Here is a 16,529-nt window from a genome sequence, read left to right as displayed (position 1 = left end):
TCACAACCGATTCACTCAACTGACTTCTCCCTAAACCGTCTCCAGCAGGATGTTACGGTGTCACCTGTGGGAATTCAGCTAAGACATATCAATGCGTTCATGGCTGTGGTTGACATTACCAGAGGCAAGTGTCCTGTGGTCCCTGACACAAAGGGGCCCGCAGAGGTGCCTTGATAAATTACAGATTTAATATAGATACCTGCCCAAATTTAAGTAACGTGTCAGCAAATGTATTATTCCTGCACTATTACGTACATTTGTCCTCCAAGTTTAATGCTATTATTTACGCTTGTAATGCTTTTTTTCATCATAGGAGAACTATAATGCTATTATCAACCCATTGTTCGTTATTTATAGGTTTGGTAAAGACTGGTTGTTTGGAGTTTAATATATATAATGTAAGAAGATAGTGCAAAGCCGCATCACTATTCCCTGAAGCTCATGTTCCAATACTCATATCAATATGTCTTTGCTTTAGAAATGACTTAATAATTGGCAATTAACTCTGACTCTGATTCATCAACTAAAGTTAGCAATTCAATTTAACATGTTGGGTTGCTGTCAGGAACATTTACATTTTGGTTTGTTTTCTCCCTTTAACAACAAACCTGTACTGATATTTTCTAAATGGGTTGTAATGTACCTCAAAACATGAGCCACATTTTACCTTTTAGTCTGCCTGAAGGATCACGCTATTAGTAAGTGATGATATAACTACAAGCTAATGACTCCCTTCCGAATCAGAATCAGTTATAGATGTATAAGTAACATTCCTGATGTAGAACACTAACGTGACAATCTATCCACAACATTTTCACACCTTCTAAAAAAATATATACCCTAACTCTTAAAAAGGTTTCACTCTTATGATTACCCTGTAACATAATGCATTATTGTGACCACTATTAGGATGATAGATTTGTGTAAGGGTTCAATCCAATTTCCAGACTAACATTTTTTTTTACTTTCATATTTTGTATTCCCATCAAATGCCTTGAATACGTTTTGCCATTAAATCTCCCCAGCTGCTTGTTCTGTTTAAAAAAAATATGGCCATGGTTTGCCTCCAGAATCTTTTGGCCTTTCTTCACACAAGTGTCACAACAAGAAGATACCCAGGGATGTTTCTTGTTTTTGAAAAAGAGGATATTACCAGATCATCAATATCCTTTTTGGCACATGACACAGACACAGAACTTCCAGCATGTCTCTGGATAAAGCTGCAAGCAATTTACCGTTTTTCCATGTTGACAAAAACAACAGGGATCTACTTGAGTCTAGGATTCACCACTGTTCATTAAGTTATAATCAAGTAAATAAACCAGGTGGTTTAAAACAATTGTCATTGTGACATATATTCAGCATTGAATAATTGATTTTATCATGAAAAGCATTGTACTTTTACCAAAAAATGCTCCACTGCTAGGTGCAAAGCTAGGGTAGACATTTACAAGATTGATGTATATGAGAGAAACCATGCTGATTAGAAATATTAAAATTGAATACAGATCATCTTTATCACATTGGAGAGGCGGTGGTCTAGTGGCAGAAACTTGGACTATGGGCATAGAAGGTCTCTGGTTCGTCTCTGGTTCGTCTCTGGTTCGACTCCACGGAGAGACAACAAAAAGACGAACCTGGATTGATCTGTCCAAAAATCCCCCTACCCTGTCTAGTGCCTCTAAGCAAGGCACGTTACTCCCCCAACATCTGCTCCCTGGGCGCCGTACATGGTCGCTCACTGCTCTGTGTGATAAATTTCCTTACCTGCATGAGTGTGCCTTTGCATATCTGTGCATGTGTTTGGGAGTAATAAATGCATCTTAATCTTAATCATGACATTAGATTGCACATCAGATGGATAAAATAGTAAATGAAAATCTAAGAAATAATGTCCATAGTTTATGACTCCATCTTGTGGCACTTTTGTGTCAATACAAGTAACCCTATTCAGATTGGGTATGTTCCATAGAATGGTAAAACTTTTGCACAGTCTTACTTCAAAAAATTTTATTTACTATTGGAAACAGGAATATGCATAATTTGATAAGTTTATCATCATTTTGTAATATCTATATCTAATTTTTTGGGGTTTATATTTAGCTATGGTCCTTGTTAGGTTGCATTTTAACAAGCTACTTCATATGTTTTTTATGTGTGTCATTAATTGACACCCTGAAACCTCGGATGAATAGGCCATCATTATGGATAACTTTGAGACAGCCACCATAAATTATGTTCCTCATCCATATATAAAATAATCACCCTCTTTAATAATCAATTGACTGCTCAGTGTAGCTATAGAAATTCAGAAAACAGTGAAAAAAGCCAATCACTATTCCCTGAAGCCCAATTTAACATTCACTAATCGTTTAAATTTGTCTGACCTACAGTCTAAAACCCATTGGGAACTGTCATGGGAAAATGGAAGAAAGTCATTTTCACATTTGAATACCAGCAAATGTCTGGCATTTCTTTTTGCTTTAATTATTGAAAGATGGCAAACAATTAATCGTTAAACATAATTATCGGCCTCGTTTAATCAAGAAGGCTCTTTTCATCAACTATGGACTTGTTGTTTTTTTTAATTTCCAGGGGATTTAATGTAACCAGCTTTTTTATTTCTTTTAATTACATTTTAATTTAATCATATTATTATTATTAAAACTATTTATACACCTTATATATCATGTATACCATATATTGTTGTAAAATGTATACTTTTATAAAAAACAAACAGACATTTAAATAAATAAATCGCCACTTCCTGCTTTCTTCTCCAGGAAGTTTTACAAATATTACAAATAGGCGCTTACAGGAAGTATTGAGGATTCTGCCTCAAAATAAAAGCACAACTGCCACTTCCCAAATAAATTTAGATAACATCACTTAGACTCCGATTAGCAGTTAAAATATGTTGAAGTCTTTCATCGTTTCATCCTATTTGATACGTGCGTATTTAAGGGATCAATATCGTTATTTTGAAATTCACCGGAAGCCCTTCTCGTGGCCAGCTAGATCAGACTGGGCAATCGCCATCGGCCGACGCCTTCCCTCAGAACTGGAAGCTCGGTGAGTACAAAACAAGCATAAAACATCAAATTAAGTCGTTGAACCGAGCGATCTGATTTCAGACTCGAATACTCTATCTCTACACATCTATTTCTTCTTTTTAAATATTTGACTTGTGAACGAGGAAGCAGAAACATCTCGGGCGACGCTTTGCGTGGAATGGCGGAAAAGTGTCGAGGGGGGGAAGTTCAGACCTCAGTGCTCTGACAGTACAGTCAAGAAGAAGTAAACACGCGACTGGAGAGCGCAGCTTTATTTGTTCGGTTGTTGCACATAAAATCGTCAGTAGTGAGGTTCTGAGAGTCAGGCTGCTGTTACTGTAAATCTGGATATGGCTGGATGTACAGGTCACCATTACAAAACTGCACGTACGCCTCTTGAATCCAGATGTCTCTGATTAAAACAACTGTTGTGCTCCTGCTTGTAGTTTCCTCAGTCGTGCTTTTGTTCTTACAAAGAATCCATATGATAGGATCTAGTTACATTAACCTTGAGGACAAAGTATCAGGCCTATCATAATCTAAAATAAAGTTTGCAAACAACCAGGATGCACATTAAATACATAAGAAAAAACGAGTGGAAAAAGTTTTGATTCATTACAAATTCAAGTTTAAGTTACTAACTGGACCCAGGCGTTTCCACAAGAGCAGTTATTATGTCATCGTCTGCTTAATGTCACGTTGTTATCAGTTATTAACTCCTTAATTAAGCCATTATAAGCTCACGTCAGATGTAATTGTTTACAACAGGTTTATCATTGAAAGCGAGTTCTGCTGCTTCTTTGCATGGCACATACAGCACATACCAGACCTGTGTTGGCCCAGAGTCAAACTCCTGGTCTGCATTTACAGTTAAGCAGGTCTGGCCTGGGTCCATTCTTCATAGAGAAACATGTGGTGTCCTGTTAGTGCAGACGTCTTATTCCCCTTTCAGCTGCAAAAAGTATACGTATGCTCTCATGTGTATGTGTGTGTGTGTGTGTGTGTGTTTGTTGAAAATGAAGGTGGAAATGCATGTTTATATGAATACTACAAATTATGTATGGTTTATTTGGGGTGGCATCGGCAACCTTATTTTCATCATACCATTATCATATTGGTTTCTGGATTCATTACGTCACCCTTTTGTCTATTTATTGTCAAAAAGCAATAAAAGCTGAAAGGAATCCCAGAGTTTCGGGTTGTCACACCTTCCAGACTGATGCGATGGACTGCTTATCTCTACTTCCTCCTGCTACTTGGATATGAAAACTGCCATCTTGCACATTCAGAGCCAGAGTCTGCGCAGTACTGTTGAAGGAAGGTGCCGCTGTAATGAGGTCCCGCAAATACAGGGCTCGACCAATCACGAGTCAGGCTCAGCTGTCAATCATAATGTTTCACCTTTCTTTTATAGCATCAAGTAACAAATTAAAACCAGTCTTGCCAGAAGCATGGGCTCCTGAACATGTATCAGTGTGATAAGATCCAACTAAACTGACAGCAACCATCTTGCTCATGTCCCACTCACTAACATGGAGGAGGTGAGATTTAAGTCCTTTATTGCAGCCTTCCGACTTTGTTTGTAAAGCACTTTATTACAAGCACATGTAATAGTTTACAGAATACAAGCAATAAAAACAGTATCCCCACCCCTCCGCCCCCCTCAATACATGCAGAGAGCAAAACATTATTAACCGGAAATGAGGAAACACCAGGGTAAATCTCATAATTGAGATGAGGAAACACCAAAAGCAGGCATGCAAATGAAGATAAAATAACGAAATGCCTAAAGAGAAGTGAAAAGGAGAAAATACCATTGTAGTAAACATTGACGAGGAAAAGGGAAGTTAATGCAAGCAGACAGTTATGACTGAATAGCACAAAGGGCACTTGAAGCTGTACATGCAAAGTGTGCATGTTTCCAAAACTCACTAGACGTGTCCCGGGAGATGCATATTAGAACATTTCTTGAGAGGCAGCCAGTGTTTTTGCTCAAGGAATGCTCGGCTTTTGTGTGTCAACTTCAGGTTCTGTCCCTTTTCACTTCTCTTACTAAAGGCTTTGGAATTTTATTAAACTGTGTGGGTGTACAGCAGGAGTTGGCTCATTATGGCCACTGACTGCATGTGGCGGTAAACTCAGAACTTCTCAGGAAAACTAGATCATTATTCATAAGTCCTGATTGTATTCGAGGCTCAATGTTATTGGGTGTTTACTCTCAGTTGCCAGGTAATAATTGGCTGTGCCTATGCAAAAGCCATAACTTTCATCCCTTATCTCTGTGAAGCTCGTGGTATTTGGTTTTTGTTGTCACTGTCAGAGTGGCGTTGGTTCATCTTGGTTTCACATTTTAAGGCGTTAGTTGGTAGTCATGTTCTATTGGTTTGTACTCGACTGTCAGAAAAGGATATACTAGTTTGATTATTTTATTATCTGTCTGTCAAACTTTCACTGGTTACAGTTTCTCAAGGGATAAACTGTAAACGCAGCATTTGTCAGTTTGGGTTGTTGGTTGGTGAAAATGTGCAATTTGTAGATATTATCCTGGCTTTAGTGAATGTATTTGTTGATATTTTATAGACCAAACTTGGACAACATCTAACTTTTTTAGTTTTTGAATCTAACCTTTATTTTCCAACTTAATCATTTGATGAGCAAAAAAACAATACCTCACATTTTTCCAGTATCTTTGGTAATTTACCAATAGTCCAAAACACAAAGATAGGTAATGTACTGTCATAGTAGAAAACTTAGGCTTAAACCTAAAAAAAAACACTTCAATGTGACATGAAAATCATCCTAGATGAGTCAATCAATTTATCAAGAGATGTTTTCAGGTGTTTATCACTATTTTAAAATGCTGATGGATTGTGATCAGCCATGGTGACTGCTGCTAATTTCTACTTCTCATGTTGATTCAAAATCGCTGCTGCTGGAAATATGAAACACGATATGATCAAGACTTTTTTTCCCCTCAAAGCTCTGTCAACTTTTAGAATCAGTCTGTGCCTAATAGGAGAAGCATTATCAAATCCTAACCGGCTGTGACATTGTCTGCAGTGTAACATTGACATTGTTGCTATGACAATAAACATCTTGCTTATCACAAAGGAAGCAGTGAGCAACTTGTTTTTTATCTTTCTCGGTCATGGCTTATAGCAGAGCCTGTCGTGAGGCATTCAGAGGTTCCATTTCTGTAGCAGTTTCAGGTTTTGCTGCAGAACATCAAAGCAAGTGAGACTGTTTCAGAAAGCTTCAAACACTTTCACCAAAGTCTCATGGTGGCAAATCTTCCATGAGAAGAACGTCATAACATCAGATATCACATTTTTTTGGACATATAAGTGGGTAGTTAGCGGTTTCATGGAAACTCTGTATTGTTGTTGTTAGTTTTGGTAACATGACATAGTGGCTGCTGTGCATTTGTCTGACATGTGATTAGCCGCACGCTCTTTAGCATGTCAGAGCCACAGACCGTACGAAAACAAGGACAACTTGGTGGCTGGCTGCAGTAGAGGTCCTTAATGGGACACTGACCAATTTAAACAGTTAAAGTTCACATCAAATATATTTGCTCAAAAATGGTTTCTATCCTGCTAGGTATTTGTTATCACAACTAAAGTGTTAAGTTTGGTTTTAATTAGTTATTTGAGGCTATCAAAACTGGGTGAAATGTCCTGATTGACAGTTGAGACTGATTCAGTACTGGTTGAGCGTATGTTCCAACTCTGGCTCCAAATGACAGCGTTTATATCTGGGATATTTGAGTTTTTTCTAGATAGTATGAGGGAGTGGATTGTCCAATCTTTATAAACAGTCTATGGTCAGAACCAATAGAAGGTCACCAAAATCCTAATGTTTCATTGAGTGTTGTGGGGTTGTGCACAGGAAATCCCTACTTGCTGTCTTTAGTAAGAATATACACAGAATAATGTGAAAATCATTTCGGAGTTTTGGTTTAATAAGAGCTTTATAATCAATTATTCACTTTAAATTTGACCTAGAGCCGATGCTGTGATGATCATGTCCATCGGATCTTCTAAACGTAAAAACATTAACACTATCTTAATGGGCGCGGGCCGCCGAAAGCTGACATTCAGGTTTTTTCACATTGCTCAGTTCACAGCAATCATCAAAAACAACCACCACATGCTATCCTTTTAATCTATTCTGAGGGAAGAGCTAGTGAGCCTGCCCTGGTGGAGGGACGGGAGGGAGGGGGGGAATATGGGGAAGTGGAGATGCATTTCCCATAAGTCATTGTCAGCCGGCTCCTCCCCCTTGTGTTGGCTGTCAGCCAGCATCACACAGCACAGAGAGCTGAGTTACAAGGACAGAGCCAAACGGTTGCTGGGAATCACACCATGAACGACGACGAAGACAAATAGAGCACCTAGTTTTGCTCATGTAGATGACAGGTTGCTCAGAGAGAGAGGAGAGAGGATCGCGGCTCAGACTGGCATCGGGCGGTACGTCCACACGCAGCTCGGCCTCACACACACGTGTCCACAGAGCTGTTTTTGTGTTTATTGCACAGGATCTTCTCTATTTCCTTTCCACGTAATTTCACTGGGGTGTGGTGTCAAACCGTACTTTCACAGCACCAATGCAGCGTCTTCAGAAGGAAGTTGAAATTGCTGGGCTCTAGATAATCTTGCAGTGCATTATGAGGTCGGCACACAAGTTAATGACGCTACGAAACTTAGACACTTAGATGAAATTGGACAGCGTGATGTTAGAACCAGGGTCATTTGCTTAAGGAGCCAAGCGATTGCTTTATGGAAGATGTCAGGATTCATCCCCGTATGACCTCTGTAAAGAACTTTTTTTTTTTAATGTGCAGAAAGAGTCAAATGCTCTCCGTTTGTGCCTTTCACACAGTATTTAATGCTTTACAGCAGTGTTGAGATGCAATCAGTGTGTCTGAGTGTGTTGATTTCACACTGATTCTTTGTTGATTATAACTTCAAAGGCAGGTAATAATGCAGATTTCTATTGGAAATTCAATGTGGCCGTGGCTAACATGCAGCCTTTTACTTCTTCCTTCTGAAAGAGAGTAGGTGCCTTCGACATTTGGGTTGCAACTGTCAAAACAAGGCCAGGGTTTGAGTTTCCTGTCTCATATGCTCACTGCAACACTTTCAAAGTTTCAGTTCATTTCAGTGTGAAGATCGAGTGATCATCATGCTCCTGCACTGACAGGGTCCAGCTGAATGTATTCATTGAAAAAAAAGAGCTGTTAAACAGCAGATTTATATGTATTCAGCAGCCACAGTACAAGTCATTGTTGCATATTTCTGTTCTTCCCAGAAGAGTAAAGATCTTGTGTGTTGAGCCTTTTGGTGCCTCTTCGAAATGAAAAAAGACACACTAAGAACTAAATTTAGAATCCAATAAAAGCAGGAAGACAAATTCAATTTAGTGGAGCTTTTATTTATATTTAGGTCACTCAGTTGCTCTCTTCTAGGCTCTACTATACTACTTACAGGAATAAGTCATTTATGTTTCACTATTGAGAACAGGCAGAGAAAATGTGATACAGACAAATCAATTGGAAGTGCACTTTTTGGAGCAGAAAAATGCCCTTTCTTTTCATTACAAATGGAAAAATATCACAAACTCGTGTCTGCAGTCATTAGTTGATCAATCGATTCAATAATGCATTAGATATCAATAAAATAACAAAGATGCTGGTTTCAGCTTTTCTGGTAATTTTCTTGTCGTTATATGATAACAAACTCAGGCATTTGTCTAATCAAACACAATATATCTTCACTTAAAGGGGCCAGATTGTGTAACATACATTTTCTGGGCTTTTACTAGCTGTAATTACTTGAAGGGGTCAGTAAAGACCCTCAAAGTATGAAAACAGTCACTCTGCAGACTTTTACGCTCAGTCCATTTTAAGAAATATGTTGTCGAAACGTCTTGTTTCGTGCTTCCTCCCCCGTATGAGGTCATTCAAGGTCGCACTCGTCTCTCAGCCCCACCCAGCCAAATCTAGTCCAGCCTCCGAACCTACCACCACGCCACACCAAACTTGACACTAAAGGCCGAATTACAGTACGGAGTTTATTGAAACTCCGTACTGTAACTCGGGACGTTACTCCTACATTGACTACAAAACTTGTACAAACATGCAACAACGTGACTTTCAGCTGGGTTTGCCAGAGAGATCGCCAATGCGCCAGAATGAGACCGGCGATAGGCCTGGTCACGTGTCACTCAAAGCGCAGTCAGACAATCAGAGGAGGGCCTCAAGAGGCAGGTGAAAACAGCCTGTTCTGTCTGCAACTCCAGAGAGAGGCAGCAGAGCGGACATGGTAATACACATTGCAGCAGTTTTGTTTAATTAAATCCACTGATTTATCGTTTTAGGGTACCAATACCTCAAATTGAATCCCATAAGGGTGTAAAATAGGTTTATTCTAATAGAGGCAGTATATTTGTGTTGATGGAAAAAAGGCACCAAAGTTTCATAAAAGTACCACTCAAAGGTTGTAAGGATATACGATCAGTTATAGTAATTATTTATTGTTTGAGGTCTCTATATATCCGTTAATAATCAAAAAAAAATTGTGGGGAAAGCCCTCACTCACAAGTTGCGTTCGATCTCTTCACTTTCCAGATCCAGCAGATGAAATGGCGGTGAGGCAGAGGATTTTCAACTCGACGGCGCCGTTCTCCGGGTCCCCCCAAGCCGAGCTGAAGGGGTCTTACCCATCATGCTCAGCGGCTGACCAGGAGACCGAGGAGGAGGAAGAGGACGGGAAGGACAGCAAAATGGACTATACTTTACTAAATAAAATCGCAATGCTTGGAACTGCAGAGCAAGTGGGCGAAATGCCATTGAAGACCTCAACCTTCATTGCACAGGCTGAATGTAAATATATATGTTTATTTAATTAATATAACACATCAAATAACTGTGCCTGGACAGGATTTAACATCGGCTCTCCGCTCTCCTCAGGTGAAACCCAGGACTCACAGGAGTTTATCCCATCTTGCACACGCTTTGTTCCCTCCCCCAACCTCTACTTCAGGTATGACGTCACATTGACAGCACTGCCACTTATTCAATAAGTCATTAATCAATGCCGCGTGTAGGATTCATATTTTTCCTTTTTTGTTTGCATCAGTCTTTCCTCAGACCACAACAATGTGGCATGCCCAACAACAGCCTCCGTGCAGGAGCCGGGCAGCTCCTCAGAACAATTCAAATCCAGGAAAAAGACCAGGAAGAGACAGAAGCGTAAGGTGAAGAAAAGAGAGTCGGAGAAGAACAAGAAGCAGCTACGCAGACAGCGAACGCATTCCGGAGTCCCCGAACAGGAGAGTGGAAGTTCTCTGTTCCAGATTCGGGTGAGAACTTTGGTGGCTATTCACATCTTGTTGAGAAAACGTATCGTACTTTTGTTTCTTTGTGAATCCTCTTCAAAGATTAATGGAAACATTCTTTGGCAGTCTGAGGCTCGACCTGCAGACATGCCCATACAAACATTAGCTTACCTGTGAGGTGGATCACTGACCAAATTCACATGACAATATGAAGAGCATGTAGTATCATGGTTTTTGTTTGTCTCCTGTAGGAAGAGTCGTCTCTTGGAGATAGAAGCAGCCTCAGTGGCTCCTGCTGCAGCAGCGTTGAACGCTCAGTGGAGCAGGACAGAGGGCCTCCTCTCTACAGCCCACAGATTTACAACCCGGGCAACTCCGGCTGCTCTCCTCTGAACTGGAGGCCCCAGGTGTGCAGCTCCCTCTCCAGTCTCCGTTCCTTCGGGCAGGACTCTGACTCCCTCAGCAGCTGCGGAGACTGCTCGCTGGCCCTCGCTGGCCTCAGGGGCAGCGTCAGTCAGGGGGACCCATGCTACGCTGGGCCGTTTTTCAAAGCTGTGGAGAGGGAAGCGAGAGAAGAAGAAGACGAGTTCTCTGGAGCCGATTCCATCGGCAACGAGGGAATAATCTTTTATAATGATGTACGTTGTGCTTTACTTCAGTTGACAGCCGGTTTTCTGCCTGTTAAAAATGTAGCTCACCAAAACTGATTTGTTTTTCCTCTTCCCCTGATAGAAAATTCAGCCTGTTGACTCCGAGTACAAGGAGGGGAGGGAGTTTGTCCTCACACATTTTATCAAGGAAGGCTCCTATGGTGAAGTTCACGGTGCTCGAGACGTCAACACAGGCTTCAGATTTGCTGTGAAAAAGGTAAAACAGAGCATAATCTTCTTTTAATTTTTTTTCCTATTTTCTGTGAGTGATTAATCGTTTGTTCCATCGGTGTCTCACAGATCACCTTGGAGAGGTTCAGCAGTGAGGAGGTCGGTGCGTGGAGTGCCCTCAGATCTCCTCGTGTGGTGGAGCTCTTCGGAGTGATCAGGGAGGGGACAAATGTTGTCCTCTTCATGGACCACAAATCTGGTAAACATCTCTTCCCTTTTAATGACATGACACATTCTGACTTACCGCTGCTCCTAAGATAGAAATGAAAATATTAGAATCAGAATTAATAATGGTGATAATAATAATAAACCTTATCTATATAGTTATTTTCAATAACCAGGTTAACAAAGACTTCACAGGAAAAAAAAAAAAATATACATAGAAAAATTATAAATTGAAACATGTTAATCCGGGAGACAATAGACAAAACATGTAATTGAAAGTAAAAAAAAGTTTTTTGTCTGATTGACAAACAAAGGTTGTGGAGTCCTCACTGTAAAAGCCTGTCACAATTCTTGCACTAGTTATAGTAAATGTAAAAACCACAGGCTGTTCTTGTAAGAACCCTAACTGCTGTGTTTTGAGTATAGAAAAAAGTTAAGCGTAAAAGCATGTGCACCAGGTGCAGCGTGAGGAGTCCAAGTGTCTAAGAAATACGGATGAGATTGATGTCAAGGAAGTGGGTGGTTCTGGGAGGCTTGAAATGTTGAGCCTCCTTGAAGCCAAATCACACCAAACGTCTGTAACGGGAGACTCCTGCTTGATAAACAACCTCATACTTTTTTTCCCCTTTGTCAACAAAGTCAGTCTCTGGCTGAAACTCTTCTCCATGGGTCATGCTAGCAGGAGGAAGAGTTGAATCGGATGCTGTGTATTGGGAAATATTAACAACAACTTGCCTTTGTCTTGCTCTGACCTTATCTGTGGCTCCAGGCTCTCTGGGCCAGCTGATCGCAGAGCGTGGCCGGCTGCCAGAGGATTTAAGTCTCCACTACCACTCACAAGTCTTAACAGCACTGGAGTACTTGGTGAAGAAAAAAGTGGTGCACCTCGACATTAAAGGTATGTTGTATGTACAAATGCATATAAATGTTCACGTATCATCAGACAAACATAAATAGTGATGCCATAGTGAAACTCAGTAGAGCGCTTACCTCTGCCAGGGCCCAACAGTCCCCTTAAATGGAATTAAGCTGCATCAAACTTAACACATTCATTATTTCCCAAATATGCCAGATTTTTTTTCTTCCATCAAGATCCATGAAGTCTTCCCTGGGAAATCAGTGAAATGTTGAAATACACTTTATCTCTTTAACTCACAATGTTAAAGAAAAATAATCCTGGACCTAATCTGCATCCACTACCAAATTTTAATGGGTTGCCTCAATTTCCACATCCATGTGTGGAAAACTGTTCACTTGTTTTTGTGTTATCCTCATTACAAACAAACAAACAGACAGAGGAGAAAACATAACCCCCTTGACTGGGAAATTATGATTAGATCCTTTGAAGGTTTATTTTATACATCTACATTTTCCCTTAATACGTGGGGAAACTAAATCTGTATCTCTTTATTGTCTCCATAATAACATAACCATGACTTTAAGACATTACCACTAAAGTAACAACAATGATTAAACAAAGAAACCGATATCCTCACATAAACATTTTCCATCTTAGTAGAAAAACAAAGTCCTTGCGGTTCCCAGTAAAAGATGGAAACACGCAGAGAGAGTAAGTCAGATGCCTTATTAGTTCTCATCAAGAGGATTTTGTGTCTTTATGCAGCTGTTGTGTGGAACACAAGTGTCCCACAGTCTAGATTTGATCTTCGGCACCTGTGTTGTGAAACCAGACAACCACAGAGAGAGAGAAAAAAATTGTCGAGCTGGGAATTTCCCACAGTGTGACTCACTGCTCTTTAGAAATGGCGCATGTGCACAGAATCAGGAGAGCAAAAAAAAAGAAAAAGAAAGGAGAAACGAAACAGGGGGGGTGGGGGCGTGAGACAAGGCGCCGGAAGAAGTTAGAAAGAGAGAACGACGGGAGAAAGAGGACAGGGGATAAAAAATGAATGATTGAAATTAAAAAAAAGAAGGAAAGAGAAACTAAAAAAGGAAACTCTGTAAGAGGATAAACAGAGAAAAGCTGGAGGGGAAGGTTAAAAAACATCATGGTGCTGTTGCAGCTCAGGCGCCCCCTGGTGTCTGTAAGGCCACAGGAAAAACAAGGGCAGTGACGAGAAATGGCTTTTATCTGCTGCCTGTTTATTAGTCTCCACATTCATTCCACATTAGGGTTTTCTCCAGCAGCTGTACTCCGGTGACTTCATATTTCCCTTCCACTTCGCTCCTTTGTCTGTGGGCTGTTTCATGTTTGCTCAGCTGCACTGTTTCTAATTATGTCGTCCGTGCTGTCAACTGCACAAGTTGTGGAAAAAAGTGCCACTGCAAGCGCCGAGCGGTGTCGAGATCAGTCCAGTCATTTCAAGTCGGTTTAATTAAAGAGCACATTTGAAAACAACCTGCGTGCTCCAAGCAGATTAATGCAGCGGATCCTTGTCTCGCCACAGCTGACAACGTGCTGCTGTCGGACGATGGTACCGAGACCTTCCTGTGCGACTTCGGACACGCGGAGAGACTCGACAGTCAGGGACAGAGCCTCTGTGGGTCGAAAGGTAAATACCTCGGAACTTCAGCCCTTCAATCCAGCAGGTGTGTAATGTATCCACTTCCGCGTCTTAATCCACTGTTTTCCCCCCAATGTAATTCGATGCAGATCTGAAGGGCACCGTGACCCACATGGCCCCTGAGATTGTGAAAGTGGAACCCCGCGGAGCCAAAGCAGATGTGTGGAGCAGCTGCTGTGTGTTACTGCACATGCTCAACGGGTGTCAACCCTGGACAAGATACTACACCTGTGTACTGTTTCTGAAGGTAGCTTTCACAGCCACACGCAGCTGCTTCATCCCAGTTGTTCGTTGTTCTCGTCACCTCTATTCCCATCAAACCTTTGACCCGGGCCACTGTTTTATGACGTTACAGATTGCTAATGAGCCACCGCCTCTGAGAGAGATCCCACCCGACTGTAGCCCTTTCACGGCTGACGTTCTGAAGGCGGGACTCCAGAAGGATCCGGTAAAGAGGGCGTCAGCCTTTGACCTGAGAGAGAAAACTGACAGAGCTCTGAAAGAAGGTAATGACACTTAAACTCCAATGGTGCATAATCCTAGACTAAAGGTTCAGTTGCAGAAGGATAACAAGGCAAGAATATCATATCTTGAAATCGATTGAGAAAACAATGATTAGGGATTAAATTAATTAAACCTGTGCATTATATGCTAGTGGAATGAAAGCCTTGGTATTGCAACCATACCTTTTCTTATCAAGTCACTTAGCAAGTGACGAATAAATCTACAGTAAAGGTTTGGTTTCAGAAGGAAAATAAAGAGAAACAATACCTTCTGAATGTATTGGTTTCTGGGCTTTCTCGAATAATGATGTCCGTGAACGCGTCACTAAGTTAATGAGTTAATGTGATGTGTTTTTGTGACTGCAGTTGGAGGACTCACCAGCCCAGTGAATGGACCCTACACCGAGCCCCTGTACATCGACAACAAACCCCCTGTCTCCCTGCCACTCGTTAGTGGATATGTTGACCATGACGAGGTGGAGGAACATCGAGAGACTGTCCAGAACGTAGTCACAACACGGAGGAAGATGAAGGAACTTGATGATGAGGAAGAAGAGGAGGCTGATGAAAATGAGTTAAAGCCAGGCTTGCAATGCCCGCCACGTTCACTGATCTACGAGCCGAACCACAAGAGGAGCACCAAGTTAACCACAGTGTCTGAACTCGAGCTTCGTAAACTGGAGCGAGGTGAGGTTCCTTTCAGTTTTCTGCGTCTCTTGCCCTCTAGTCTTGTGTTTATTTGAAACCCTGCTCATGGCTTTTTCTTCAGATTTCTACCTGAGCAGTCTGTCCCAGCCTCAGTCTGCCGAGATGCAGGTGCAGCTCTTGTCTTGTCTAAGCAGTGACGCTTATTCAAACTGGGAACCATGGGACAAAAAGGTAACGCAACTAACATATAGTGAACAGTTTTCAGATGATTATCTGAGGTGTCATTGTCTTGCTACACATAACAACTAAATTATGTGTAAATTAATGTATAAGTACTCTAAGGTTTGGGGCCATGTTAACAAAGACCTTCTTAAGTGTTCATCCATTTGGTGACAGTATTAACACAGACTGAACTTTTGGCTTGTGCTCCTCTTTTTTTAACGTATCCCAGGACTCTGGCCGCTGGTCCCTGAGCCCGGGAGACGACTTCAGCTCCGGTGTCTTCTCCTATAACAGTCAGCCAGATGTGCAGGTCTTCAGTTTGGATTTGCTGGGTAACACCCACCTGCCACCACCCTGTTGCTTTGAAGGTGAGATTCATGAAAAAACATGAGCAATTCTCTTGTTATATTTGGAAAATGTGATATAATTGTCCCCTTACATCATGCGTCTCTCTGCTTTGTGAATGGCTCAGGGGTGGATGTCTGCATTAGAGACTTCAACAAGAGAAGCATCCGGATCAGAGAGACACGCCGGGTGAAGGTGGGCCACATCGCCACAGGAATTAGTGATCAGGTGAGGAGTAAGAACATAACCCTCTGTATGTCGGTCCATTTCAGTGTTTGTCAAGCAAAAAGTTGCACGTGTTTGAATTCTTGTTTCTCTGTTTTAGATCTCTGCGAGAGTTTTCACTCTGGAGACCCAGGAGGGGCAGCAGGTCGCTCACGACGAGGAGGTGCAGGAGTCCGGTCTGGAGCTCTGCTGCGTTCCCGCTCCAGACTTCAGCACCATCTGGACGTGGAGGATCAGAGACGGCGTGCTGGAGTCTAGATAACTCCCTCCTCCCATCGGCCACAGTGTCATCATATCTCAGTCATATCGCCTTGTGTTGAATTACTTTTAACATTTGCCTTTTTTTAGTCTTATGGTACAAGGACATAACGTCCGTGTGAAAAAAAATCCAACTGAACTGCCTCATGGTTCGAAGCCATAATGTGCTTTGTAGCTCTTTCTGTATCGAAGCGTTGAGAATACTGTGATGTTTACATGTTGCTTGTTTCTGTAACACGTTTACATGGAGTCAATAAACAGTACATTGACCTATGATACATTATTGATCTCACTCATTCATGTGACATTTCCTGTTGTATTCCAATGACTATATCTGGGATTCATTTGGTAAAACCAGCAATAACA

At 41.4% G+C, this 16,529-nt stretch overlaps 1 protein-coding gene across 2 annotated transcripts; it reads left to right on the top strand.

Moving 5' to 3' along the window:
• The first annotated feature begins 3,024 nt into the window (after positions 1 to 3,024).
• map3k14a (mitogen-activated protein kinase kinase kinase 14a) lies at positions 3,025 to 16,439 on the top strand. 2 transcript variants are annotated; one of them, XM_062408365.1, is made up of 16 exons: positions 3,025 to 3,072; positions 9,682 to 9,936; positions 10,024 to 10,096; positions 10,193 to 10,415; positions 10,643 to 11,029; positions 11,124 to 11,258; positions 11,342 to 11,471; positions 12,207 to 12,335; positions 13,846 to 13,950; positions 14,052 to 14,209; positions 14,318 to 14,468; positions 14,832 to 15,152; positions 15,235 to 15,344; positions 15,565 to 15,703; positions 15,808 to 15,908; positions 16,006 to 16,439. In XM_062408365.1, exons 2-16 carry the CDS (start codon positions 9,696 to 9,698, stop codon positions 16,165 to 16,167), a joined length of 2,565 nt encoding a protein of 854 aa, XP_062264349.1. In that variant the 5' UTR covers positions 3,025 to 3,072; positions 9,682 to 9,695; the 3' UTR covers positions 16,168 to 16,439. The 2 variants fall into 2 exon arrangements, with proteins under 2 accessions (XP_062264349.1, XP_062264348.1); XM_062408364.1 differs by lacking the exon at positions 3,025 to 3,072 and adding an exon at positions 7,387 to 7,522.
• The last annotated feature ends 90 nt before the right edge of the window (positions 16,440 to 16,529 follow it).

The sequence above is a fragment of the Platichthys flesus genome, chromosome 16 (assembly GCF_949316205.1).
Source record: "Platichthys flesus chromosome 16, fPlaFle2.1, whole genome shotgun sequence".
In the NCBI taxonomy this organism is placed as follows: domain Eukaryota; kingdom Metazoa; phylum Chordata; class Actinopteri; order Pleuronectiformes; family Pleuronectidae; genus Platichthys; species Platichthys flesus.
This window is presented reverse-complemented; position numbering and strand designations above follow the sequence as displayed.